Consider the following 27670-nt stretch of genomic DNA (forward strand, 5'->3'; position numbering starts at 1 on the left):
GTAGGCCAGCGGCTACAGCTCCAATTAGACCCCTAGCCTGGGAACCTCCATATGCTGTAGGTGCGGCCCCAGAAAAGACAAAAAAAAAAAAATTCAGTCACATACAGACTCTTCAATCTAACTTTCTAAAGAGCAAACGGATGGTTTTTCTTAAGGGTCTTTAAAAAAAAAAAGTCACACTTTATACCCAATAAATTCTACTTCTAGGAATACATATACATACAATGGGAGTATTAGAAAACATTTAAATTGTGTTGTTGAAGAATAATTACATAGAATGATGTTCAACATATGATGTTGAGCAAAGAAACAGTTTAAACTGCATGTGGTATATGAACTCAGTTTTCTAAAAACACAAATAAATACTGGTATATATAGACAGAAAAAGGCCAAGAGGAAATATACCAAAATAATAAGTCATCTTTAAGTATGGTGGAATTATAGATTAGATTATTCCTCACATTTTCCATACATTTCAAGTTTTCTATAATAACTCTGTTGGCTTCTAAAGAGAAAACGATATATTTTGCCACTTAGCCTCGATTATAAAATGCATCATCTTATGTACCACTATAGATTCTAAAACACTTTCCAGATGTTTAAAAAATGTTTTTAAAAATGACAGAATAAATAAAGCATGGTAATAAAAGCTATGCAAAATACACTATCTGCCCAATATACTGCTACTCTTTGCCTAAAGAAATTCAATATACCTTGCATACATAAAGATCAATCAAAGCAGCCCTAATAAGCTCTAAAATTACCTAAAATTTTACCTGGAAAATTTACAATGTGAGATTCAATTCCATAAAAATCTGATTGTTTTGGAGTTCTCTTATGGAGCAGTGGGTTAAGGATCCAGCACTGTCACTGCAGCAGTTTGGGTTACTGCTGTGGTGCGGGTTTGATCCCTGGCCCAGGAACTTCCACATGCCGCAGGTGCAGACGGAAGGGAAAAAAAAAAAAAAAAAAAAAAAAAGCAAAAAAACCCAAATGTTCAAATAGAATTCAAGCTCCAGGAAGATGTGCCATGTACTGCTAGTGTGCACACATGTGTACTGTGCGTGCACACACACGTACACATAAATCCAATTTGGGAAACAGATCAGTAAAAAAAAAAAAAAAAAAAAAAAGAAGCCCCAAACTCTTCAACACAGCATAAAATGGCTTTTAGATCTTCTAACTCTCTGATTCTCCAAGCTTTTATTTTTAGGTTCTTTCCCCAACAATGCTCTAGCAATGCCCAGTTACTTGCAATTTCCCACAGAGCCATACTGCTTCACATCTCCATTCCTCTGCAGATGCGCTTTTTTTTTTTAGGACCACACCTGCAGCATATGGAGGTTCCCAGGCTAGGGGTCTAATCAGAGCTACAGCTGCAGGCCTATACCACAGCCACAGCAACACCAGATCTGAGGTGTGTCTGTGACCTACACCACAGCTCATGGCAATGCTGGATCCTTAACCCATTGATCGAGGCCAGGGAGCAAACCCACAACCTCATGGTTCCCCATCGGATTCGTTTCTGCTGTGCCACAACGGGAACTCTTCCTTTGCAGATACGGCTCTCCAACCTAAAACGACCAGCTCCACTTTCGTTGAGCAAGTTACTACCAAACAAGATCTAATTCTATATCTCCTCCTCAGCCATTCCTGATTCCCTCAATCTGATAGGCCACCTTCCTCCTCTGGGAGACCACTCTTTATTATTTCATCTATCAATATGGCCTGGAATTGTTTACATAGCTGTATTTCTTCTGTTAGAGTGTATGTTCCCATTTCCTTAAGGGTAAAGACCATACTTCATTCATGGATATATCTTTGATGTATGTATATGCTCAATGATACCCACTGAAATATTAAAAACATTTAATGATATTATTTACAAATGGACACAATTATATGCTGTTCTTATCTGTTTAGGAACAACAGAAAAGCTACATATTTACTCCAAAAATAATAAAAGTATATTCTTAAAAATCAATCTTGGATTTCTCAAAATATTAAATATAGTATTATCATATGACTTGAGAATTCCACTTTTAGGTATCTATCCAAGAGAAATGAAAGCGTATGTCCACAGAAAAGCTTGTGCATGAATGTTCACAGCAGCATTATTCATGATAGCCCAAAAGTAGAAACAATCCAAATGTTCATTGACTAAATGATGGATAAACAAAATGTGGCATATCTATACAATGGGACATTATTTGGCAATTAAAAACAATGAAATATATGCTATGACATAGATAAATCCTGAAGAGATCAAGTCAAATCTAAAAAGCCAGTCATAAAAGATCATACTTTGTATGATTCCATCTATAGGAAATGTCCATATTGGCAAATCTACACAGACATAAAATATATTAGTCACTGCCTAGGGCTGGGGAACTTGGGGAGAAATGGAGAGTGCTTGCTAATGGGTAGGGGGTTTCTTTATGAGGTGATGAAAAGTTCAAAGAGTAACTGAGGTAATGACTGCACATATAAATACAGACAAAAACCAATGAACTTACACTTTGGGTGAATCTTACTAGATATAAATTATAACTAAATAAAGTTGTTTTAAAAATTAATCTTGGGGAGTTCCCATCATGGCACAGCAGAAATGAATCCGATTAGGAACCATAAGGTTGTGGGTTCAGTCCCTGATCTTGCTCAGTGGGTTAAGGATCCAGTGTTGCTGTGAGCTGTGGTGTAGGTCGCAGATGCAGCTCCGATCCTGTGTTGCTGTGGTTGTGGCATAGGCTGGCAGATGCAGCTTTGATTAGATCCCTAGCCTGGGAACCTCCATATGACGCAAAAGTGGCCCTAAAAAGCAAAAAAAAAAAAAAAAAAAAAAAAAACCAATCTTGGATTTGGCAATGATATTTACATACAACACAAAAAGCAGAATCCACAACAAAAGTAAATGACAAATGAGACTTTACAAAAATTCAAAGCATTTGCTCTGTCAAAGACTCTCTTCTGAGTCTGGGATGTAGCTTACTGATGCCCCTTAAGTATGGACTGGACTCGTGACCAGATTCCAAAGAAAAAGGAACAGAAAGGAAGAATAGTAACTTTCCAAGAGAGAAGCCTGGCAGACACTATCTTAAAACAAGTGATAAAGGTTAATATTATCATTAATAAATCATGATGATATCACATTTCCCAGATATAATGTAATGAGAAGTGTATTTCATCTCTCATTCCCCAAACTCATAATTGCAATCTAATTATGAGAAAACACCAGACAAAACCAAACTGTGGAAAGTTCTCCTAAATACCTGACAAATAACCTTCAAAACTGTCAAGGTCAAAAAAACTGAGAATGCTCACAAATTGGAGGAGACTAAGAAGACATGACAACTAAATACAATGTGATATTCTAGATTGGATTCTGAAACCCCCCAAAAAGGAGATTAGTGGAAAAATTGTTATCTAAGTAAAGTATGTAGTAAATAGTAATATACCAATTTTAATTTCTTGGTTTTGTCAATGTACCATGGTTATAATAAAATGTTAACACTAGGGATAGCTGGGTAAAGGGCATACGGGAATCCCTGTACTATTTTTGCAACTTTTCCATGAGTTTATTCCAAGATAAATAATTTATTTTAAAAGAGAATATTTAACATTTCTTTTTGAAAATCTACCTGATTTAGTAACATTTATTTATAATAACTTCAAACAAGATTATATACCATCCTAGGTTATATTGCATAATATATCCAATTTTGTGGCTCCATTAAAAAATTGACTTTTATACAGAATTTTTTACCTTCTGGTGTAAAACTGTATTTTGGCAACATATATCAAAATGCAAACTGGATGCAACTTTTGACTCCACAATTGCCGAAGTTCATTTCATAGAAAGGAAGAGCAAATACTAAGTTGTATACGCAAAAAATGTTAATTACATTTTTTGTAACAGCCTTATTTATAACAGTGAAAAACTGGGAGGGGACTAAGTGCCCACTACCACAGTAACAGCTTTTTAAACTATGGTACATTCATTCAAGGGAATATATGTATTCACTTAAAAAAATGTATTTTCCATAATTACTGACATAAAAAGATATTCTGCAACTTGCTTTTCACTGAACACACTGTGGACAGCTGCCAGAAATGTTCCGATTTTTATTTGGGTTGTTCTAACTTTTTGCTCTAACAACAATATATATCTGCCATGATGAACATTCCTGTGTATTTGCAGAGCAGTTTTTGCAGGATACATTTCTTTAAGTATTAGGTTATGCTCATGAACAGTACTAGTTTTAAAATACACTGTACAGGAGTTCCCGTCGTGGTGCAGTGGTTAACGAATCCGACTAGGAACCATGAGGTTGCGGGTTCGATCCCTGCCCTTGCTCAGTGGGTTGACGATTCGGCGTTGCTGTGAGCTGTGGTGTAGGTTGCAGACGAGGCTTGGATCCCGTGTTGCTGTGGCTCTGGCGTAGGCTGGCGGCTACAGCTCCGATTCGACCTCTAGCCTGGGAACCTCCATATGCCGCGCAGGAGTGGCCCAAAGAAATAGCAAAAAGACAAAAAATAAATAAATAAAATAAAATACACTGTACAAATGCCCTCCAAAATGAATAAACCGATTTCCACTCTCACTTAATTACTCACAAATTCTAAATATTATTAATTTTTATCTTTCAGATTGTGGAGATGGGGGGAGGGTGGTTATTTTAACCCATATTTCTTGAAATCTCAATGCATTTGTTCAACTGTTAATTGCTCAGTGGACATTTTAATTTTTTCTCCTTTATACTACACAATCAGTAGCTTTGCCCATTTTTAAATTGTTTTTCTCACTGACTGAAAGGATCTATTCATATATTAGGAATATAATTCTATCATATATGTTGTAATTTTTGCATGTTGTAATAAATATAAAGATTACTGACAAACACATAATATATGTTCCCATATATGGAAGTTCTCATATCATATATGTTTGTCAGTAACCTCTATATTTATTTTTCTTTATATAAAAAGTTTTGATATGGAAAAAAAAACTGCCAATATTTCCTTTACAGTTTCTAACTGTGGCATTCTGCTTTAAAAACAAACAAAAAAAGCCATTCTGTACTTGAAGACTATAAATGTAATACCTATAATTTCATCTGGTGTGTTTGGACTTTATATTGGTATATGTTGTGAAGTGGAGACTGAATTCATTTTCTCCACATATATGGATATCCAATTGTCTCAAAACAAATTACTGAATAATCTACTTTTTCACCAATGACCTAACTGCTCTATTAAACTTACATCAAATGTTCATATAGTAAAAAAAAGTATGCTTTTAGACTGTCTATGATGATCTACTGGTCTTATGGCCTTCAACAAAGTACCACTTTTGAGTATCCAGTTTGAAAAAATAATCCCAAAATATTATGACTGCAATCTGGCCCCTCGACCTTCAGAAATGGAGATACTTTCACTAAAGTGCTAGAATTACCTAACTACACAAGCCATTCATAGACTTCATAAGAAAACATGTAAAAACCCTAACACATTCAATACTTTCTGGTTGGATATGTCCCACATTAAGGCAGACTCTTAGATGTACCTTACTACTTAATTGTGGAGAAGGAAACATTCAATGCCACTAACCAAACAGTAGTTTTACTGGGTTTTTTGGCCGGGGCGGGGCGGGGGAGTGGGGGCCTTCCTGAAGCACGTGGAAGTTCCCAGGCCAGGGATTGAACCCACCCCACAGCAGTGACCAGAGCTACTATATGTAGTGACAATGTTGGATTCTTAACCTGCTGTACCACAAGAGAATCCTTACATTTTTTTTCATCACTTGAACATCTTGAAAATGGAATTGTATACTACACAGTATATGATCATTATATCTATTTATATTTTCCTCTCAAGAAACGTATCTGCTTTATTTTTGGCCATGCTCACTGCACATGGAAGTTCCCAGGCCAGGGATCGAACCCCAGCCACAGCAGTGACAAGGCCAAGTCCTCAACCACTAGGCTACCAAGGAAATCCCCAAATTTATCTGCTTTAAATGCAGAAGTAGATTATATAAAAAATAAATATAAATTTTACTATTTCACAATTTTTCTTCCTTAGAATTTCCCCAAAAGTGTAGACTTCTAACTACGTCTAACTTTATATTCAAAGCACATGAAAAGCATCTTTAATTTTATTACAGATAATGTAGTATTCATTTTTCAATAGTACAATACATGATTTTACAAGTGTAATGAGACAATCTTAGGAGAAATTAGTCACAAACATTAAAATGAAGGCTCTTCTACAAAGCATTAAAACTTTTGATGTTTTGTTTGAATTATTGGTTTGTTGGTTTTATTTTTTTTTATTTTGTTCCTTTTCCTTCTCTGGCTGCACCCATGGCATTTGGAAGTTCCCAGGCCAGGGACTGAACTCGAGCCTCGGCAGTGATGATGTCAAGTCCTTAACTACTAGGCCACCAGGGAACTCCACAGTTTTAAATTCTGAATTAATTTTGTATGTGGTATGAAACAGAAGTCTAAAAGAAGTGGCTTACCTGTTCATTTTCTTAGCAGTGTCATTTGAAGAGAAAAAGTTTTGAATTTGATTACAATTTATCTTTTTTTAAAAAAAAAAAAAGTGGTTTGTGCTATTTGTATACCATCTAACAAATTCTGGCCTAAACAAAAGCACAAATATTTTCCATGTTTTATTCTAGAAGTGTAACCAGATTTAACTCTCATATTTAGCTCTATGATCTATTTTAAGTTGATTTATATATACATATATTGCAAAGTAAGGCTTGAATATTGAATTACCTTGTCAACTTTGTTGAAAATCAATTGACTATACATATGGGTCTGTTTCTGTTCTACTTATCTATATATTTATTCTTTCATTTCATTATACTGCCTTGATCTTGAAATCCAATAGTGCCAGTCCTAACTTTGTTCTTATTTTCCAAAATTGTTTTGGCTGTCCCATACCCTTCACATTGCCAGATGAATTTTAGAATTGATGGTCATTTTATATAAAAAAAAAAAGTTTTAGTTTACATAGACTCTAGGGATAAATTAATTTGGGGTCTCTTGACATTTTAATATTAAATTGTCCAATCCATCAACATTGGGTAACTTTTTTATGTTTTTAATTTCTCTCAGTAATATTAGTTTCCAGTTTATTCTTCCATGTATTTTCTCAAATTCATCCCTAAATTTTTCACATTTTTGTTTCTACTCTAAGTGGTGCTTTATTTGATACAATGTCAATTATAAATTTTATATAGTGATATATATGGTAATAAACTGCTTTTCATATATTAACCTTCTAGCCTACAAGCTTGTTGAACTTATTTAATTAGTTCTTATAGCTCTTTCTGTAGAATCATGAGGATTTTCTATACAGAAAAGCATGTTATCTAAATAAATAAAACATTTTTGAACCTTCAACTAAGTCTGAAATCCTAGTATAAACCCTACTTGATCACAATTTTTACCTGATGCTAGATATGATTTGCTAAAGTTTTTAATATTATTTTCTGTACTTTTCTCCAATCTAAAAACTAGGCTAAACTACATAGGTTTATCAGCCAAATAGTTTACTTTAGCTTTATGCTTTCATTTTATTTTACTTATTTCCACTGTGGCTACTGATATTTCTATTTATAACATATAAAGCAAACAATATTATGAAAGCAGCAATGTTGCATAGCAAAAGGAATAACAAACTTTTAAAAACATATGTTCCAATTCTTGCTACCCTATTTCATAAAATCACACAGCCTCTACTTTGAACTAACAAGCATTTATTCTTTTGCCTTCCATCAAATAAGGAATGTTCAAGTTTCTCCATCTTTTTAGTTATTTTGCTATACTGTTAAGTAGAGAGGTGAAACAAATTAAACAGCAATAAAATTTTTCTGCAATTTCAGTAAGATGTGAGAAATTAAGAAGACTTTTATACTTAAAAAGTTTCTAATTCAGAATCTGGTAGCATATTTCAAAACAAAATTAAAGCTGAACAAATATTTTTATAAAAAAGAAAAAAAAAAAATCTGAGGATTTCCCACTATGGCACAATGGGATCAGTGGCATCTTGGGAGTGCTGAGGCACAGGTTCGATCTCTGGCCCTGCACAGCGAGTTAAGGATCTGGCATTGTCACAGCTGTGGCTTAGGGCATGATTGTGGCTCGGATCTGATCCCTGGCCAGGGAACTCCTTATGCCATACGCAGCCAAAAAAGACAAAAAAAAAAAAAAAAAAAAAAAAAGAGAGAGAGAGAGAGAAACAAAACACACAAAATTGGTAAGTAAAATTCTGAGGCAAAATTTCAAAGTATAGAAATGATAAAAGAAGTTAAAGACAAAGTAAAAAGGATTTGACTATTTAGAAAACTAAAACTTTTCTAACAAAACTAAAATTTTTCTAACAAAACATACATAATCAAAATTGAAAGATAACACTAAAACCAACCTCTTGTCAATACGCATGGTTTAGGAACAGAGATAAAAAAAATGGAGTGGAGGAGTTCCCGTGGTGGCGCAGTGGTTAACGAATCCGACTAGGAACCATGAGGTTGCGGGTTCGGTCCCTGCCCTTGCTCAGTGGGTGAACGATCAGGCGTTGCCCTGAGCTGTGGTGTAGGTTGCAGACGCGGCTCGGATCCCGCGTTGCTGTGGCTCTGGCGTAGGCCGGTGGCTACAGCTCCGATTCAACCCCTAGCCTGGGAACCTCCATGTGCCGCGGGAGCGGCCCAAGAAATAGCAACAACAACAACAACAAAAGACAAAAAAAAAAAAAAAAAGGAGTGGGGAGGATTTTATAATCTAAAATCTTACTATCAATTCTTTAAGATAAAAAGTTTGAAACTATTTCAGTAAGTTCTCTAATCAAATTTTAAATGATAGTATCTAATTTCAAAATCAAAAAAAGGTTTTTATAAAAGAACATTTATAAAACTATTAAATAAGCCACCTTTCATGGAGAAAATTCTCATATCTCAGTGATAGGAGCATAGTAATCAATTCTTACCTGCAGGTATTAAAATATAATAGCTAATTCATTTATAAAAGAAAAATAAAGGGTAAATATAACATTAATGAAAATCAATGTAAATGGATGTTTATTTTAGCCATTTACATTTCATTGCCTTCTCTGCAAAACATTTTTTTTTTTTTTTTTTTGTCTTTTTTAGGGCCACACCAGCGGCATATGGAGGGTCCCAGGCTAAGGGTCGAATTGGAGCTGTAGCTGCTGGCCTACACCACAGCCACAGCAACTCGGGATCCAAGCCATGTCTGCAACCTACACCATAGCTCATGGCAACGCCAGATTCTTAACCCACTGAGCAAGGCCAGGGATCAAACCCACATCCTCATGGATATAGTCGGGTTCGTTAACCACTGAGCCATGACGGGAACTCCAAACGTCTGCAAAACATTTTATAGATTTTCCTGATAAGCAACTAAACTGACTGAAAGTTTCTTACCCATTTCATCCTCATCTGATGTAGATATTATTGATGAAACAACCAGAGTAGACAGAAAGAAAAAAAGAAGAAAATGAATTATCTGTCATTATATACAGTCTGTTTTTAACCTCCATGAAAAAATTACTTACATCTGCTTAAAAAGTTGTCAATATTTTTGTTTTTTCTTAAGGCAGGAAAATCCAAATCATACACCAAAGCATCCAATCCATCCTAAACAAATAAACGAACAAAGTTAGTTTTTTGGCTCACACTATGAACACTTTTCTTCATAGTAAAGAATGAAAGAAGTAAAGAATAAAACATGCTTTAACATTTAATTTGCCCTCTCAGTCATCTTGCATTCATGTAACACCTTCTACAAGGTTACACAAATATTGGGAGAAGAGAAAATTTGTTTTTAATTTCATAGAGTTTTCACCTTCTAACTCTCCCTGGCAAAAGAGCAGCAAAATCACCACAAATTGGCTATACTCGACTTCAGCTCATGCCTTTTCCCCCATAAGGGCATGGACTTTTACTTTTCATTTTCCCTTAACTACTGCATTTATTTATTTCAGGCACTGATTTTTAAAAAAACGGCAAATATCTATTTTTCTTTTTCCCTTTTTTCAGCAGCACCTGTGGCCTATGAAAGTTCCTAGGCCGGGGGTTGAATTGGAGCTACAGCTGCAGTCTATGCCACAAGCCATGGCAACACCAGATCCAAGCGGCACCTACAATCCATGCAGCAATGTGCAGCAACTCCAGATCCTTAACCCACTGAGAGAGGCAAGGGATTGAACCAGTATCTTCACAGAGACAACACTGGGTTCTTGACCTGCTAAGCCACAATGGGAACTCCAAAAATGGCCTGTATTTTTTACTACAAATATTTTATAAGGCAGTAACTAAATATTAGTTCCTAAAATGTGAAGTTTTGTACAAAATAAACTCTGCATTTAGATACATTTTAATGTATTTTTTAAAATAAATATCTGCAGTTTTCATAGGGGTCTTTTTCTTTCTTTGAAGCACTTTCCAGGGCAACCATTAGTAAAGGACAAACATGAGCTTTTACTTTTACTTTTTTTTCTTCTGGCTGCACTCATGGCATGCAGAAGTTCCCAGGTCAGGGGATGCACCCATACAACAGCAGCAACCTGAGCCATAGCAGTGATAATGCCAGATCTTTACCTTGCTGAACCACCAGAGAACTCCTACTTTTAAGGGGATATTTAAATATTATCTAAGGAAGTGCAGGGCAACGCCAAGGTGGACCATTAGTGTTGAAGCAGGAATGCATCTATTCTGATTGTATCTTGTCATGTGGTAGAAGCAAAGGGAACATTCAGATAATCCCCCAAATCTTCATTTCACTTAGCTGGGGAATTCAGTTTGCTATAACACAGCCTAAGAATAAAAACAAAAACAGCAAAGGAAAACACACCTTCTGGAGACCATGTGCAGTCATGTTCACAAAAGAATGAAGAACCCAAAGCCAGAGTATATACTGGCTTTATGCTTATTGTTAAAACAAAGGTGTGAATAACTCAGCTATTTTAGAATACTTAAAATATTCCCCTAGGAAACCAAAAGGCCCAGTCAAATTTTAATAGGCTTTAAAATACATCACTGCGTAAGGTGGAAACTGACCATGGAGAAGACAACTAGTAATACTACTGATAACTGCTTGAAGAGATTAACCCACCCTATTACTGGCTTTTTGGAACTCAGAGGTTTTTTGCAGATCTGAAGAAAAATTTCCTCCACCGCACAAGTTCATCTATCCTTGAGATACATTTCTTAGAATCTCAAAAGCAATTTGAATATTTCTGTTAATTTTTACAGAAGAGAGATGAGAACTTTTACTTAGTCTAAATTGAAAACCAATTCAATAAATATTTGAATTCACTACTTTCTAGGAAAAGGTAAATTAAATATGAATATATTTTTTTAAAAACACCTTTGACTAGATTTTAAGTTCTTTAAAGCAGAAACCACAGTTAACATCTCATTTTAGCCCATGGCACCTTGTAGAGTGTCTTGAACAAGTGGGCATAAAATGTACATTAAACCAATAATTTTTATGCTCCATAGTAAAGGCATTATGTTACTCAAGAAATAATACTTTTCTTAGATTAGATACTAAGTTTCAGTGCATCGTGTCACTCCAAAAAATTATAGATTATAGAGTAGTACAAATAATATTAGCTACACAAGAAAAATTTTTAGGCTGAATTCTGATAAAGTTATCTGGGAAATACAAGTAGGCATAATGCAATAATATCAATATATTATTATACTTTAAGAGCTCCTAGTAAATAGCTACTTTCAAAGATACTCTAGTTTGTTTTATCTATCTATCTCTCTATCTCTCTATCTATCTATTTACCTTTGCTTTTTAGGGCTGCACCCATGGCATATGGAAGTTTCCAGGCTAGGGTTGAATTGAAGCTGTAGTCGCCAGCCTACATACAACATAGCCACAGCAATGCGGGATCCAAGCTGAGTCTGCAACCCTACACGACAACTCACGGCAAAGCTGGATCCTTAACCCACTGAGCAAGGCCAGGGATCAAACCCACAACATCATAGTTCCTAGTCAGAATCATTTTCACTGTGCCACAACAGGAACTCCCTTTCTAGTTTTAGAAGGGTAAGAACATCTACATTTATAACAGCTTAAATTGTTTTCTTATATCAAACATTAAAAAGTGAGGGACATGTATATTAAATTTTACTCACATGTTCTCTTCAATAAATATACTGAAAACAACTGCCCCAATCTTACTCCAAATAAGTTTTTTTAAAGTTACTAAATGTTAGAAAGAAAAGAACCTCAAAAAATACCTTGTTTAATCACTTCATACCAAAGTCAAGGCCAATAACAATCAGAAATATTAACCGACTTTTCCAGTGCCACACAGCTAGTTAGTAAGTGGTATTACAATCAAAACACAAACTCTTAGTCTAACAGTTACAGAAATAATGTGACTATGATAAAAAAATGATTTTAAAATCCTGGATTTCTTTAAATTGAAGTTAGATTGAAAATAAACATGTATATTTAAATCCAAGATGTATTATTCAAAAATTAATAGAAAATCATATCATTTTTCTAATTAAAACTAGAAAGTACACTGGTTAAGGATCAAACCCAGTGTTCTGGTTCAAAACACTATGTTTTCTTTTCTTTTCTTTTGTGTGTGTGTGTGCATGTGTCTTTTTAGGGCTGTACTCGCAGCAAATGGAAGTTCCCAGGCAAAGGGTCCAAATGGAGCTGCAGCTGCTGGCCCACACCACAGCTATAGCTATACAGCATCTGCGACCTACGCCACAGCTCTCAGCAATGCCAGATCCTTAACCTACTGAATGAGGCCAGAGATCAAACCTGCATCCTCATGTATACTAGTCAGGTTCATTACCACTGAGCTATAGCAGGAACTCCCTATGTTTTCTTTAGTACACCACTATTTACTCTTTTGCATGACCTTCCCTAATCTACCTATTAAAACACTTCTTGTATTAGAGTTATTTTTCACTTTAATCTTCATAGCTAGACTTCAGAATCTGTGAGTAAGCTAAGCCCCATAACTGAGCATGTTTTACTCATAGCGTGGCAGATACTGCTGGCTCTTTGACCACAACTATTTCCCCCTTCTACCTTCCTAATTCAACCCCGATTTTGTTCAGGTCACCCACCCTCCTCCATAAGATTATGAGTTTCCAAGGAAGGGAAGAACTTCCTGGCTCCAAGAGGTCACTTCTGCTTAGTTGAATCTAAGCCAAACATAGAGGCCTATTAATCCTGCCAGTGTTCATCCTAAATATAGGAACATGGTAATAATCTAGCAAATGAAAAGAAACATGTAGGAATACAGAAAGTCTTCTGGGGAAAGTTTCTTCTCTCTTGAAAGAGATACATGTAAGACAGTCTCCCTCTCATAAGAAATTGTTATATATGTATGTGACATCTTAAACAACAGTAGCCACCTTGTGACCTCAAGAGAAGTTGGGAAGTGTCAAAGCCAAACAAAATGAGGACAGCACAGACAAAGGATGGAAAGAACCTGGGTCTCCAATGATGTTTGTTGAATCACAGAATTAAACTCTCTGGAGCCTATTCTTCCTGTGCTTTCTTGAGGTAATAAATTTTCCTTATGGCTTATCTGAATTTGCATTGAATCTTCTATTTCTTGTGACTAAAAGCATCCTAATTCAAACACTTTGATGTCACTGAATGAAAATAGCATGAACCGGAGTTCCTGTTGTGGCACAGTGGAAACAAATCCAACTAATCATTAAGATGCGGGTTTGATCCCTGGCCTTACTCAGTGGGTCAGGGATCTGGCATTGCCATGAGCTGTGGTGTAGGCTGGCAGCTATAGTCCGATTGGACCCCTAGTCTGGGAACTTCCACATGTCATGGAAATGGCAAAAAAAGAAAACAAACAAACAAACAAAAAACAAACCCCAAAACAACAAATCCTGAGGCCAGGGGTAAGACAAGGGTGACAAAAAGTGTCACTCTTTGGTAAACGTTGTTTGTATAACTGGATGGCACTACAGGAGAAGAATGACTTTTGAGTCATATTAATAATAAAATGAATTCCAGATGGGTCAAAAGAATTCAACCACGAAAAAATAAAGCAACAACAGCATTTTAAAGAAAAAAAATATATATTTACATGTTACTGTTGGGAGGACAAGTCACATAACCTTCCTGAGCCTCAGTTTTCTCTTTTGTAAAATGGTGATGATAACTAACTACAACTCAGAATGAATTTCTGAGAGTTAAATGAGTAAAATACATGAAATGTTTGACCCTTAAATAGTTCCACTTCCCACTCTTTATTTCTCTAGCAGACATTTGAAAGTTTTACAAGTTAGCTCACTATTGATGGAAATGACATAAAGAGGAAAATAGATGTTTAGTCATGTGGTCATAAAACCTTATGAGTAAATATTAGGTCATGATTGTTCAACCCTTCCCAGTGTAGTAATCCCATATGCAGTTTTAAAAATGTGTTGTTGCCTTTTTTTTTTTTTTACATAAGGCCTGACCATGGAATTCAATCATGCATTTGTTAATGGAAAACTAGTTGCTTCCATGAACTTTTTACTGTCACTAGGTGTCTGGACCTATCACCGTATACTTTAATTTTACAGGAGTAGGAGACAGTATATGGATTTTCAGTATCATCCATAAGAAAACTTATATGATTTTATCAGAGAAATAAAATGGGCAAGAAGGTATTCACCTAGCATAACCTAAGGCATATACCAACAGAAGCTAAGAGAGTCAAGACACTAGGGTTGGGGAAGGGAATTCAGGCTTCCACTTTAACGCAGTGGAGAAGCTACATGAGGTAGGAAATGTCTATATCCAGCCATAAACTTAGGCAAACAATCTTGACTGTTATTCGACACTCTGAAGGTCTGTAAAATAATGAAGAGTAAGACTTCTCACTTCCTGAAGTCCATATTCTAGTACCAGGATTCAGGACCTTAACAGAAATTAACATTTCTCTACGTGCAAAAACAATTCACAGGGAATGACAGTCAAAGCATGTAGTCCTTACTGTTCCTTCACTTAATTTTAAGATTTATCCAAGAAACCAAGCTACCCTCTACTTTCTACTTTCACAGCATGTCCATAATATAGCTCTATCATCAATGTAAGAACTGCAGAGGAGGAGTTCCCATTTTGGCTCAGTAGGTTAAGAACCCAACTAATTTCTGTGAGGATTCGGGTTTGATCCCTGCTATCACTCAGTTGGTTAAGGATCCGGCACTGCCACAAGCTGTGGCATAGGTCACAGATGTGGCTCAGATCTGGCATTGCTGTGGCTATGGCATAGCCCCGCAGCTGCAACTCTGATTTGCCCCTGAGCCTGGGAACTTCCTTAAGTCACAGTTGCAGCTGTAAAAAAAAAAAAAAAAAAAAATTGCAGAGGAGTAAATATATGAGAGAAGCCAATCAATGTCAAAGAATTATAATAGATTCTTTGCTACTTATAGTTGAACAATGATAGTAAACCAATTGCAGCTGTGTATTTTGAAAGACGCTAGTTGTACTGGAGGAGTACTTTCACATAAGCAAAGAAAGACAGGCATAATTAACAAGTATAACATTTTACAAAAATCTCTAAAGAGTGGACATTGTCATATTTCTTAAGAAGTGGTATTAGGAGGGGGAAAAAACGCTGGTTGTGTTATCTCACAGCAGAGTTTAAGCAAAGGAGAGATAGAAGAAAATTATTCAACAAAACACTGATGCAAACTTTAGTCTTTGGATAGTTCTGAATTACAAAAGTAAGAATCCTGTGTAAAATATCATTTAGGATTAGAGCCATTAGTAATAACACATCTGTTATAAGGTATGAGAATATAATGGCACTAGCAAAGGAAAATATACTATGTATAAAAAAAACATTCATTTTCAAGTAAAATTTTCAAAATCGAAATTGTTACTATTCTAAACAAGACATATTTTTTTGAGAAACCACCAACAAATCCAGTAAAACTATGGCAGTAAAATTAGGGCCTCTGAAAACCAAACTGCTTCTAAAACAGGGTGACTTTTTTTTTTTTTTTTTTTGGACTACTGTCAAATGTTTGATGACAGAGGATTACCATTTAAAGAAAATATTTTTGCTACTAAAGCAAATGTAAACTTCTTTGTTAGTAAAGAGATAAGGAATTTCTCAAAATTTAGTACTGATATGAAAATGAAAACAATTTCCTCAGGGAATTTTTAACAATTTATGATATTAAATACAATTAAAATTTGTTTAACCAATGTGACATTACTATATACCTGCCAATGTTCCCCAGGACAATTATAATACAAAAAAATTAAGTATTCCAAATACTTAGTAAAACATACAATAGCTCTTCCCAATCAACCTCAAACTACACCTTTCTAGCCTTTTATCTACATGTGTAAATCTAGACTTGAGCCATAGTGTGCTACCAGTCATCTCCCAAAAAGGCCACACTCATTCTACCCCACTGCCTTTGCACCTGCTCTCTTTTTCTAGCTGGGCTGTGAATATTTCTTATATTCAGACTGCCTCAAATGTCACTTTGTGCTGCCTTCCCAAAGACTCTGAGAAGACGTTAATAAACATCTTCTATGTGCTTCCTATTTCAGGAATTTCCATATTTGTTATAATTATTTATTTATAAGTCTGCCTCCTCTGTAGGAAAACAGGATTAGTAATAGTAGTAGCAGTAGTAACAAAATACTTCCTGTCTCTGGCAGTTTACTGGTTAGTAGTTAGAAAAAAATAAATAATATAGATGCCTCGGTATTATAAGTAGATACTACATAAACAGAGAAATGACTGTTTAATCAGTTGGGGCTTCATAAAGGAAATAACAGTTGAGCTGATTCCTTTTTTTTGCTCTTTAACCATTTTTAAAAGTTAGAGTTAATTTACAATCCTGTGTTAGTTTCAGGTGGATAGCAAAGTGATTCAGTTTTATATACATAAGACTTATTATAAGACATTGAATACAGTTCCCTGTGCTATACAGTAGGTCCTTATTGTTTATCCATTTTATATATTATCTGTTAACCCTAAATTCCTAATTTATCTCCCCTCTCCTCACTGCTATTCCCTTTGGTAACCATAAATCTGTTTTCTATTTCTGTTCAGTTAATGAGTTCATTTGTATCATTTTAAAATTTTCCATATGTAAGTGATATCATATGATACTTGTCTTTGGCTGAAATCACTTAGTATGATAATCTCTAGGTCAATTCATGTTTCTGCAAAGAGTATTAATTCATTCTTTTTATGGCTGAGTAATATTCCATTATATATGTGTGTGCATGTACACACACACACACCACACATCATCTTTGTCCATGGACATTTAGGTTGCCTCCATGTCTTAGCTACTGTATGCAAATAGTGCTGCTATGAATACTGGGGTGCTTGTTATCTTTTTTTTTTTTTTTTTTTTTTTTTTTTTTGTCTTTTGTTGTTGTTGTTGCTGCTATCTCTTGGGCCGCTCCCGCGGCATATGGAGGTTCCCAGGCTAGGGGTTGAATCGGAGCTGGAGCCACCCACCGGCCTACGCCAGAGCGCCACAGCAACGCGGGATCCGAGCCGCGTCTGCAACCTACACCACAGCTCACGGCAACGCCGGATCGTTAACCCACTGAGCAAGGGCAGGGACCGAACCCGCGACCTCATGGTTCCTAGTCGGATTCGTTAACCACTGCGCCACGACAGGAACTCCTGCTTGTTATCTTTTTAAATTAGTGTCTTCTTCAGATAATATGCCTGGAAGTGGGATTGAAGGATCATCTGGTAACACTGTTTTTAGTTTTTAAGGAACCTCCATACTGTTCTCCATAGCGGCTACACCAATTTACATCCTCACCAACAGTGTAGGAAGGTTCCCTTTTCTCCACACCCTCTCCAGAAGCATTTACTACCTGTAGACTTTTTGATGAGGGCCTTTTTTTTTTTTTTTTTTTTTGGTCTTTTTAGGGCCAAGTCCGTGGTATATGGAGGTTCCCAGGCTAGGGGTTGAATCAGAGCTGTAGCTGCCCTCCTACACCACAGCCACAGCAACATCAAATCCGAGCCGCAGCTGTGACCTACACCACAGCTCAGGCAACACTGGATTCTTAACCCACTGAGTGAGGCCAGGGATCAAACCCCAGTCCTCATGGATACTACTCAGGCTTGTTAACCTCTGAGCCATGACAGGAATTCCAGTGATGGCCATTCTGACCAGTATGAGGTGATATGCCTCACTGTAATTTTGACTGGCATTTCTCCACTACTTAGTGATGATACTGAGCAACTTTTCAGGTGCCTGTTGGCTATCTGTATGTCTTCTTTGGAAAAATGTCTATTTAGGTCTTCTGCTTACTTTCTGATTGGGTTGTTTGGGTTGTTTTATTTTTTTTTTTTTTCAGTGGAGGGGGTGGTTCTTAGGGCCACACTGTGGCTTATGTTTCCAGGTTAGGGGTCGAATTGTAGCTGGAGTCACTGGCCTGTGCCACAGCCACAGCCACATGAGATCCGAGCCTTGTCTGAGACCTACACCACAGCTCACAGCAATGCCAGATCCTTAACCCGCTAAGCAAGGCCAGGGATTGAACCGTGTCCTCATGGATACTATAGGGTTCATAAGCTGCTAAGCCACAATGGGAACATCCTGGGTTTGGGGGGGGGCGGTTATGTTAAGTTATCCAAGATGCTTGTATATTTTCGAAGTTGATTACTTTTGGGTAGCATCATTTGCAAATATTTTCTCCCAGTCATAGGCTGTCTTTTGGTTTTGTGTATGGTTTCCTTTGCTGTGCAAAAGTTTTTATATTTAATCAGGTCTCATTTGTTTGAGCTGATCTTTAAAGAACAGAATTTAAAAAGAATAAGATGGAGGTGGGGCAAGGCAATCTAGAGAGAAGAGAGGCACAGAAAATTTAGAGAATGAGAACAGGATGTTCTAGAGCTCCATGAGGTGAGAAGGAGGAGGTACAGGAAACAAGTGCCACAATTTCTGTAAAAAGTCACTATAGGACATTAGCAAAACGGTGGACTAGGACACTCAACTCTTATTCCCCTACAGAAACATAAAACAAACCAAATAAATAAATAAATAAATAAAAACCAAACCAGAAGCTCTCTGAATCAACTTCGTAGGAGCTCAGGAAAACAAAGGTTTAAAGTAACCAAGGCAACATGGAATCAAGTAAAAGCTATATTCATATGGTAGGAAAGTTTTGTGATATGTTTACTCACTATTGCCTTCCTCACTCCCAGAGTGGGGGTGGTCCAGTTGGTTCCCACTTCCCCCACCTTGAACAGGAGGGAATGGAACACTGTATATGTCTGTTCTAACCTGCCAGGTGGATGCCTGAAGGACCAAGGCAAGGACCTTGTCTCTGCTTTGTATAACTAAGAGTACTGGTAGAAAAAGCAGTAGGGGCATGGCTCATAAAAGGTACAGCTACAAACCCCATAGACATGTGAGCAAAAAGATTATAACAGATGTAAAACAGACCAGAGGAGAGGCTCTCTGGGAAACAGCCCAGAGGAGAGGCTCTCTGGGAAAATTTTTTAAAATTCACTATCAACCTTAAATCTAATTCTTCTCACAGTGAAAGGGGCATAAACTAGCTTACAGTGGGTAGAAAAGTTAACAGAAAAGGAACAAATGAAATAACGGCCAAAAGAATGAGAAAGATTAAAAACCTAAACTTGATGAAACACTGTCAAGGTAAAAAAACAAACAAACAAAACATATTTTTAGAAAAAAAATGATTAAGTGAGGCTCCAAAAACTGTGAGGACAGAATTAAGATACAAAATTGAGGGAAAAACCTTATAAAATAGAAAAAATAGGAGTTCCCATCATGGCTCAGCAGTTAATAAATCTGACTAGCATCCATGAGGACGCAGGTTCAATCCCTGGCCTTGCTCAGTGGGTTAAGGATCCGGCATTGCCATAAGCTGTGGTGCAGATCACAGACGAGGCTTGGATCCTGCGCTGCTGTGGGCTGTGGTGTAGGCTGGCAGCTGTAGCTTTGATTTGACTCCTAGCCTGGGAACCTCCATATGCCTAGAGTGTGGCTCCAAAAAGCAAAAATAAATAAAATAAAATAGAATAGAGAAAACACTTCCATGTAAACAGTATCCTATCAAAAGGACATGGGGTCACATCCAACCTAGAACACTTAATAGTCACATGACCTTGAGTAAGTTATCTAAGCCTTCACAGCCTCAATGTTCTCATCTGTAAAATACGGATAATAACAATAAGTACCACGTAGGGCTGTTGTGTAAAGAAACTGATATATCCTAATAAGTTACAGAAATATGTTCACAGGTAATTTCAAAGAGGATGCTCCTATCACTTTCATAGTTTATAGATAGGGGAGAGCACAAGCTGGTTAGACTTTGTGAAAAAGTTCAGATGGTTCAATTTTGCTTTGGGGACAGAGTTTCTTTTTCAAATTCATTAGGGGAAAAACAAAACATGTCATATATTTAGTTAGTAGTACTAGGAAAACATTTAAAAAAAAAAAAAAAAGCTTAGTCAATTTGTAAATGGAAGTGAGAAAACCAAGCTTATTTTCAGCCAATTACACTTGACCAATAAAAAATGAAATGTACTTTTCCCTCCCAGTCTGAAACCTTTCATTGAGCCAAGAAAAGGGCTTGGGGAGTCTTTATTTTTCAGGGTCCTTTTTGCAACTGGGTTGGCACATGTCAAAGAGCCAAATTTATTAGTTATTTTAATAAACAATAGTGCGTGATCTTCATTATTTAATAAAGAGGAAAAGGATGCAAAGTAGTGCTTCCTTTCAAAGGCAGCAAAATGAATCACTTAGCATGTGTGCTTTTGTGCTTCATGACACCTTAATCAGCACTTTTAGTTACAATGTTGTATTTTTTTTTTCAGAATGATTGTATTTTGCTGTTGAATTACAAAATAAAATAACTTTGTTTAAAAAAAACCCAAAACTTGGAGTTCCCATCATGGATCAGTGATTAACAAATCTGACTAGGAACCGTGAGTTGCAGGTTCGATCCCTGGCCTCACTCAGTAGGTTAAGGATCCAGCGTTGCCGTGAGCTGTGGTGTAGGTTGTAGACGTGGCTCAGATCTGGCATTGCTGTGGCTGTGGTGTAGGCCGGCAGCTACAGTTCCAATTCAACCCCTAGGCCTGGGAACCTCCATATGCTGTGGGTGCAGCCCTAGAAATGACAAAAAAAAAAAAAAAAAAGCAAAAACAACTTGAGATCATATTGTGACTCCACAGGTTAAGAAGCTGACATAGCATCTCTGAGGATGTGGGTTTGATCCCTGGCTTTGCTCAATGGGTTAAGGATCCAGCATTGCCACAAGCTGCAGTGTAGCTCACAGTTGCAGCTCTGATCTGATATTGCCCTGGCTGTGGTGTAGGCTGCAGCTGCAGCTCCAATTCAACCCCTAGTTGGGAACTTCCATATGCTTCAGGTGCGGCTATAAAAAGGAAAAAAAAAAGACCAACAGCTCATTGCTATCTTCTTAAAGTTCCTATACAAATTTTCCTAAGGCCAGACCTTGATTATAGCGGAAAAAAAAGAATGAACAGACTCAGAGACCTGTGGAATCTTAACAAGACTAAACACTTAAGTCACTGGAAGCTTAAAGGAGAAAAGAAAAATAATGGGACTAAAAAGGATTGAAATAAATGAAGGCTTAAAAATTCCCTAAATTTAACAAAAGACATAAACCTATATAGATTGAACAAACTAACAAGACATACTGTCAAATTAGAATTCTATATCCAGAAAAAAACAATAAAAAAAATCTCAAGTGACAAAAAAACTAAGAGATTTGTTACCAAGAGACCTATCCTAAAAGCAATGGTTTAAGAAAATTTTTATTTATTTAAAAAAACTTTAATTGAAGTACAGCTGGCATCATTATTAAAGGAAATTCTTCAAATAGAAAGAAAATGATAAAGAATTCTGGGATATCAAGAATGAATGAAAAAGTAAAAATATGGAAAAATACAATACAACTTCATTCTCTAGAAAGTAGAAGCAGAAAATTTTAACATTACCTGTTTCTCACTGTATGTAAGGAGATTATAAAGATGAATATATTATATACTAGCAGGGTAAAGGAATATAAAGGTGGTAAGATTTCTACACTTAAACTAGTAAAATGTCAACACCAATCAAATGTATAAGTTATCTATGTCCAATACTTAGAGTAACCAATAAAAAAGCTGTGCAAAAAAATACACACAAGGAGTTCCCTAATGGTCTAGTAGTTAAAAATTCAGCATTATCACTGCTGTGGCATGGGTTTGGTACCTGGCTGGGGTACTTTCACATCCTGAGGGCAAGGCAAAAAAACAAAAACCCACATACAAAAGCACTATAGGTAAAGAAGCTTGTTTTCCCTGGTTGGTTGGAAGAATACAATAAACATTCATTTTTAAATTTTAATTCTGGCATATAAGATTATATCATAAGCTGCTCAGGATAAAATCTGTAGCATCTACGTGTGTACCAGCCCACTGTGATACAGGTGTTTTGGTCTAAAGGGACTTTTTCAAAAGCTCAGTGACTCAAAGAAAGATTGTAAAGAGGCACATGCCTCTCAAAGCTCTCACACTTCTGACTGGAAAGGAATTCTTTCCTTCGAAGCCTCTCCAGCTTGTGTGAGCAGCTGGGGAAGCAAGGTGATGGTAATTCATTATGTGAAGACCCCTGAGCCAAGAATAACTCAAGTCTGAAGAGGCTTCCACAGGACGTCCAGCCCCTGTTCATATCCCCCGCAACACACACACAGGGAGGCAACAACAGTCATCAGTTGCTTTATGAAGGGATATGCGGCTAGAATGGAAAGAGGTCTTAGCTGTAAGACAGCGGCTTGGACTTCCAGTTGCAAGAAAGGTCCTAAGGATATAACATGCGACTGTAGTTAACAATACAGTATTGAGGAGTTCCTGTTGTGGGTCAGTGGTAATGAACCCAACTAGTATCCATGAGGGCATGGGTCTGATCCCTGGCCCCCGATCAGTGGGTTAAGGATCTGGCATTGCCATGAACTGTGATGTAGGTTGCAGATATGGCTAAAAGTAAATCTTAAAAGTTCTCTTCATATGTAATTCACTACACAAGCAAGCTAAAGAAGAAAAAAAATCACATATCATGTGCAGGAAAAGTACTTGACAAAAATCTAACATCTATTCATGAGAAAAACTTTCAGAAAACTAGAAAGAAAGAGAAAAAAACCTATAATATCCCTCAAAAATCAAGAACAAGGCAAGGATGTCCTCTCACACCACTCTTATTCGACACAGTACTGGAACTCATAACTGGCTCAATAAAGGGAAATAAAAAGCATATAGTTCAGAAAGAAGAAATAAAATAAAAAAGTCCGTATTTATAGATAATATGATTGTCTAAGTAGAAAATCACAAGGGGCTACAGAACAAAAAAAACACACCTAGAACTAATAGTGAGTGCCATAAGGTCATGAGACATATGACCAACATGCAAAAACAACTACATTTTTATATATTAGCAATGAACATGATGAAACCAAAATCAAAAATCCATGCCACTTACATTTACTCAAATAAAATATTTAATCTAACAAAATATACATAGGACTTAAGTTAACAATTATAAACTACTGATGAAAGAAATTAAAAAAAATTTTTTTTAAGATGTAGGAGTTCCCTGGTGGCCCAGTGGTTAAGAATTTGGCATTGTCACTGCTGTGGCTTGGGTTTGATCCCCAGCCTGGGAACTATTGCATGCTGTAGGCATGGCCGAAAGTAAAGCAGGTAAGTTCCTTGACAGGAGGATATAAATGGATATAATGATCATGTATCATGTAGTATACAACTCCCCTGCTGCTCCCAGCACAAAAAATGATCTAAATAAATGGAGAGATTTACAGTGTTCATGGATTAGAAGACTCAACCAAGTAAAGACATCAATTCTCCCAAAATTAACATATAGGTTTAATACAATTCCTAACAAATCCCAGCAAAAATTTTCTAGATATTGTAGATACAGGCAAGATTTTTCTAAAATTTATATGGAAAAGCAAAGGAACTAGAAAAGATAAAACAATTTTGAGAAAGGTGGAAGAAAAACTGTACCTAAGTTTAAGACTTACACAGCTACCACAATCAGGACAGTATGCCATTCATGGAAGGACCAACATACAGTCCTTCTTTGGTATGTGCAAGGGATTGGTTATAGGACCCCTGCAAATACCTAAATCTGCAGATGCTCAAGTCCCTTAAATATAATACCATAGTGTTTGTATATATCATATGCACATCTTCCCATATACTTTAATTAATTAATTAATTGTCTTTTTAGGGCCGCCCCGCAGCATAGGGAGGTTCCCAGACTAGGGGTGGAATCGAGCTGCAGCTGCTGGCCTACACCACAGCCATAGCAATGCCAGATCTGAATCCCATCTGTGACCTACACCACAGCTCATGGCAACACCAGATCCTTAATCCACAGAGCGAGGTCAGGGATTGAACCTACATCCTCATGGATACTAGTCAGATTTGTTTCTGTTAAGCCAGACGGGAACTCCACTCCCATATACTTTAAGTAATCTCTAGATTATTTATAATACCTAATACAATGTAAATGCTATGTAAACAGTTGTAAATACAATGTAAATGATATGTAAGTAACTGCCCACTCTCAGCAAAAAGTTTTACTTTTTGAAAACTTTCTGGATTTTTTTCCCCCAAATGTTTTCAATCTGCAGTTGGTTGACATCTGTGGATGTGGAACTTGTGGCTACAGAGGGCCAACCATTGTGATCAATGGAACAGAACAAAGAACCAAGAACTAGACCTGCGTAAGTATATAGCCAAATGATTTTGACAAGACGCAGAGCAATTCAATGAGTAAAGGTACTCTTTTCAAAAAATGGTGCTGAAAAATGGGATACCCATTTAAAAAAAAAAAAATGAACCTCAGGAGTTTCTGCTGTGGCACAGTGGATTAATGATGTGGCATCTCTGTGGCAGCACCAGTTCAATCCCTGGCCCACCACAGTGGGTAAAGGATTCAGCATTGCTGCAGCTGTGGTGTAGGTCGTAACTGCAGCTCAGATTCAATTCCTAGCCCAGGAACATCCATTTGCCACAGATGCTGCCAAAAAAGAAAAGAAAAAAAAAAAAAAGGAACCTCAATCTAATGTCACACTTCACACAAAAATTAACTCAAATTGGATCACTGACTTAACTGTTAAAATGTTTTGGGAAATAATGGTAAAATATTTGAGACCTACAACTAAATGAAAGCTTTTGAGACATGACACAGAAAGTATTATCCATTAACAATTCTGTTGATAAAATGGCTTAAAGACTTAAACATAAGACATGTTATCATAAAACTCCTAGAAGAGAACACAGGCACAACATTCTCTGACATAAATCATACAAATGTTTTCTTAGGTCAGTCTCCCAAGGTACAGAAATAAAAACAAAAATAAAACCTAATCAACCTTACAAGCTTTTTTGCACAGCAAAGAAAACGGTAAGAAAAACAAGACACCCTATGGAATGGGAGAAAACAACTGCAAATGTTTTGTATATTTTGGAGGGCTTAATCTCCAAAATATACAAAAGCTCATATAACTCAACAACAAAAAACAACCCAATCAAAAAATGGGCAGAAGACCTAAATAGACATTTCTCTAAAGAAGACATATGGATGGCCAGTAGGCACATGAAAAAATGCTCTACACCGCTAATTATCAGAGAAATGCAAATCAAAACCCAGTGAGGTACAACCTCACACCAGTCACAATGGCCCTCTTTCTATAAGTCTACAAGTAACAAATGCTGGAGAGGCTATACAGAAAAGGGAACCCTCCAACACAGCTGGTGGGAATGTAAACTGGTACAACCATCATGGAAAACAGAATTGGAGGTTTCTCAGAAAACTAAATATAGAGCTACCATATGATCCAATACTCCCACTCCTGGGCATATATCTGGACAAAACTACAACTCAAAAGGACACATACAGGAGTTCCCATCATGGCTCAGTGGTTAACGAATTCAACTAGGAACCATGAGGCTTTGGGTTCAATCCCTGGCCTTGCTCAGTGGGTTAAGGATCCAGCATTGCCATGAGCTGTGGTGTAGGTTGCAGATGCAGCTCAGATCCTGCGTTGCTGTGGCTGTGGCATAGGCCAATGGCTACAGTTCCAATTAGACCCCTAGCCTGGAAACCTCCATATGTCATGGAAGCAGCCCTAGAAATGGCAAAAAGAAAAAAAAAAAAAAAGACACATACACCCCTATGTTCACTACAGCACTATTCACAATAGACAAGATATAGAATCAACCTAAATATCTATCGATAGATGAACAGATTAAGAAGATGTGACACATACACACAATGGAATACTACTCAGCCATAGAAAAGAATGAAATAATGCCATCTGCAGCAACATGGATGGAACTAGAGATTCTCACACTAAGTGAAGTAAGTCAGAAAGAGAAAGAAAGATATATGATATCACTTCTATGTGGAATCTAAAATATGGTATGGATGAACCTATCTATAAAACAGAAACAGACCCACAGATATAGAGAATAGACTTGTGGTCGCCAAGGTGGTGGTGGTGGGGGGAGTGAGATGGACTGGCATTTTGGGGTTAGTAGATGTAAATTATTACATTTAGAATGGTTAAGCAATGAGGTCCTACTGTATAGCACAGGGAATATATCCAATCTCTTGGGAGAGAACATGATAGATGAATATGAGAAAAAGACTCTATCTATCTATCTATCTATCTATATGTATAAATAGGTCACTGTGCTGCACAGCAAAAACTGGCACATTGTAAATCAACCGTACTTTAATAAAAGTAATTTTTTTGATAAACTACTTTGTCAAAAATAACAGCCTTCAGAGTTTCCACTGTGGTGCAACAGGACTGGTGGCATCTTGTTGTCTTGGGGGCCTTGGGACGCAGGTTTGATATCCAGCCTGGCACAGTGAGTTAAGGATCTGGTGTTGCTACAGTTGCGGCTTAGATCACAGCTGCAGCTTGGATCTGATGCTTGGCCCAGGAACTCCATATGCCATGGGGCAGCCAAAAGAAAAAACAAAAACAACTTTCACTTTTCAAAAGATCCAGGGAAGTGGATGAAAAGATCCTCTAGGGAAAAATTTTCGCAAACCACACATACTAGAATACTTGAAAAACTCTCAAAACTCAACAACCTGATCAGAAAATGGGCAGAAAACATAAAACAGATGTTTCACTAAAGAGGATATACTGATGGCAAACAGATGCATGAAAAGATACTCAATATCACTAGCCATTAAGTAAATGTAAACTAAAGTCATTATGAAATATCATTATACACTCCTTTAGAACAACTAATATGAAAAAAGTTACAATACCAATGCAATATGGATGCAGATAAAATGGATCTCTCATACATTGCAAAGGGGTATGTAAGTATTTGCACTCATGGGCATTTATTTCAGAGAAATGAAAATGCTATATATGCAAAAACCTGTGCATGAATGTTCATTGCAGCTTTACCTCTAGTAGCCAAAAAAATGGAAAAACAACAAAAATTATCTTCAATAAATGAGTGGCTAAATAAATTGTGGTGCATCCATGCCATGGAGTAATATACCGCTATAAAAAGGAATGAACTACTAATACCTGCGACAACAAGGATGCATCTCAGGGGCATT

At 36.7% G+C, this 27670-nt stretch overlaps 1 protein-coding gene across 1 annotated transcript in view; it reads right to left on the reverse strand.

Annotated features, from left to right (window-relative positions):
• Positions 1 to 27670, reverse strand: part of ROCK1 (Rho associated coiled-coil containing protein kinase 1) — a 151100-nt gene that overhangs the window by 103749 nt on the left and 19681 nt on the right. Inside the window, exon 2 of the mRNA XM_005653400.3 lies at positions 9583 to 9664. Coding sequence (XP_005653457.2) covers positions 9583 to 9664 — 82 coding nt within the window. The remainder of the gene's footprint in view (positions 1 to 9582; positions 9665 to 27670) is intronic.

This window comes from Sus scrofa, chromosome 6, assembly GCF_000003025.6.
Source record: "Sus scrofa isolate TJ Tabasco breed Duroc chromosome 6, Sscrofa11.1, whole genome shotgun sequence".
Lineage (NCBI taxonomy): Eukaryota > Metazoa > Chordata > Mammalia > Artiodactyla > Suidae > Sus > Sus scrofa.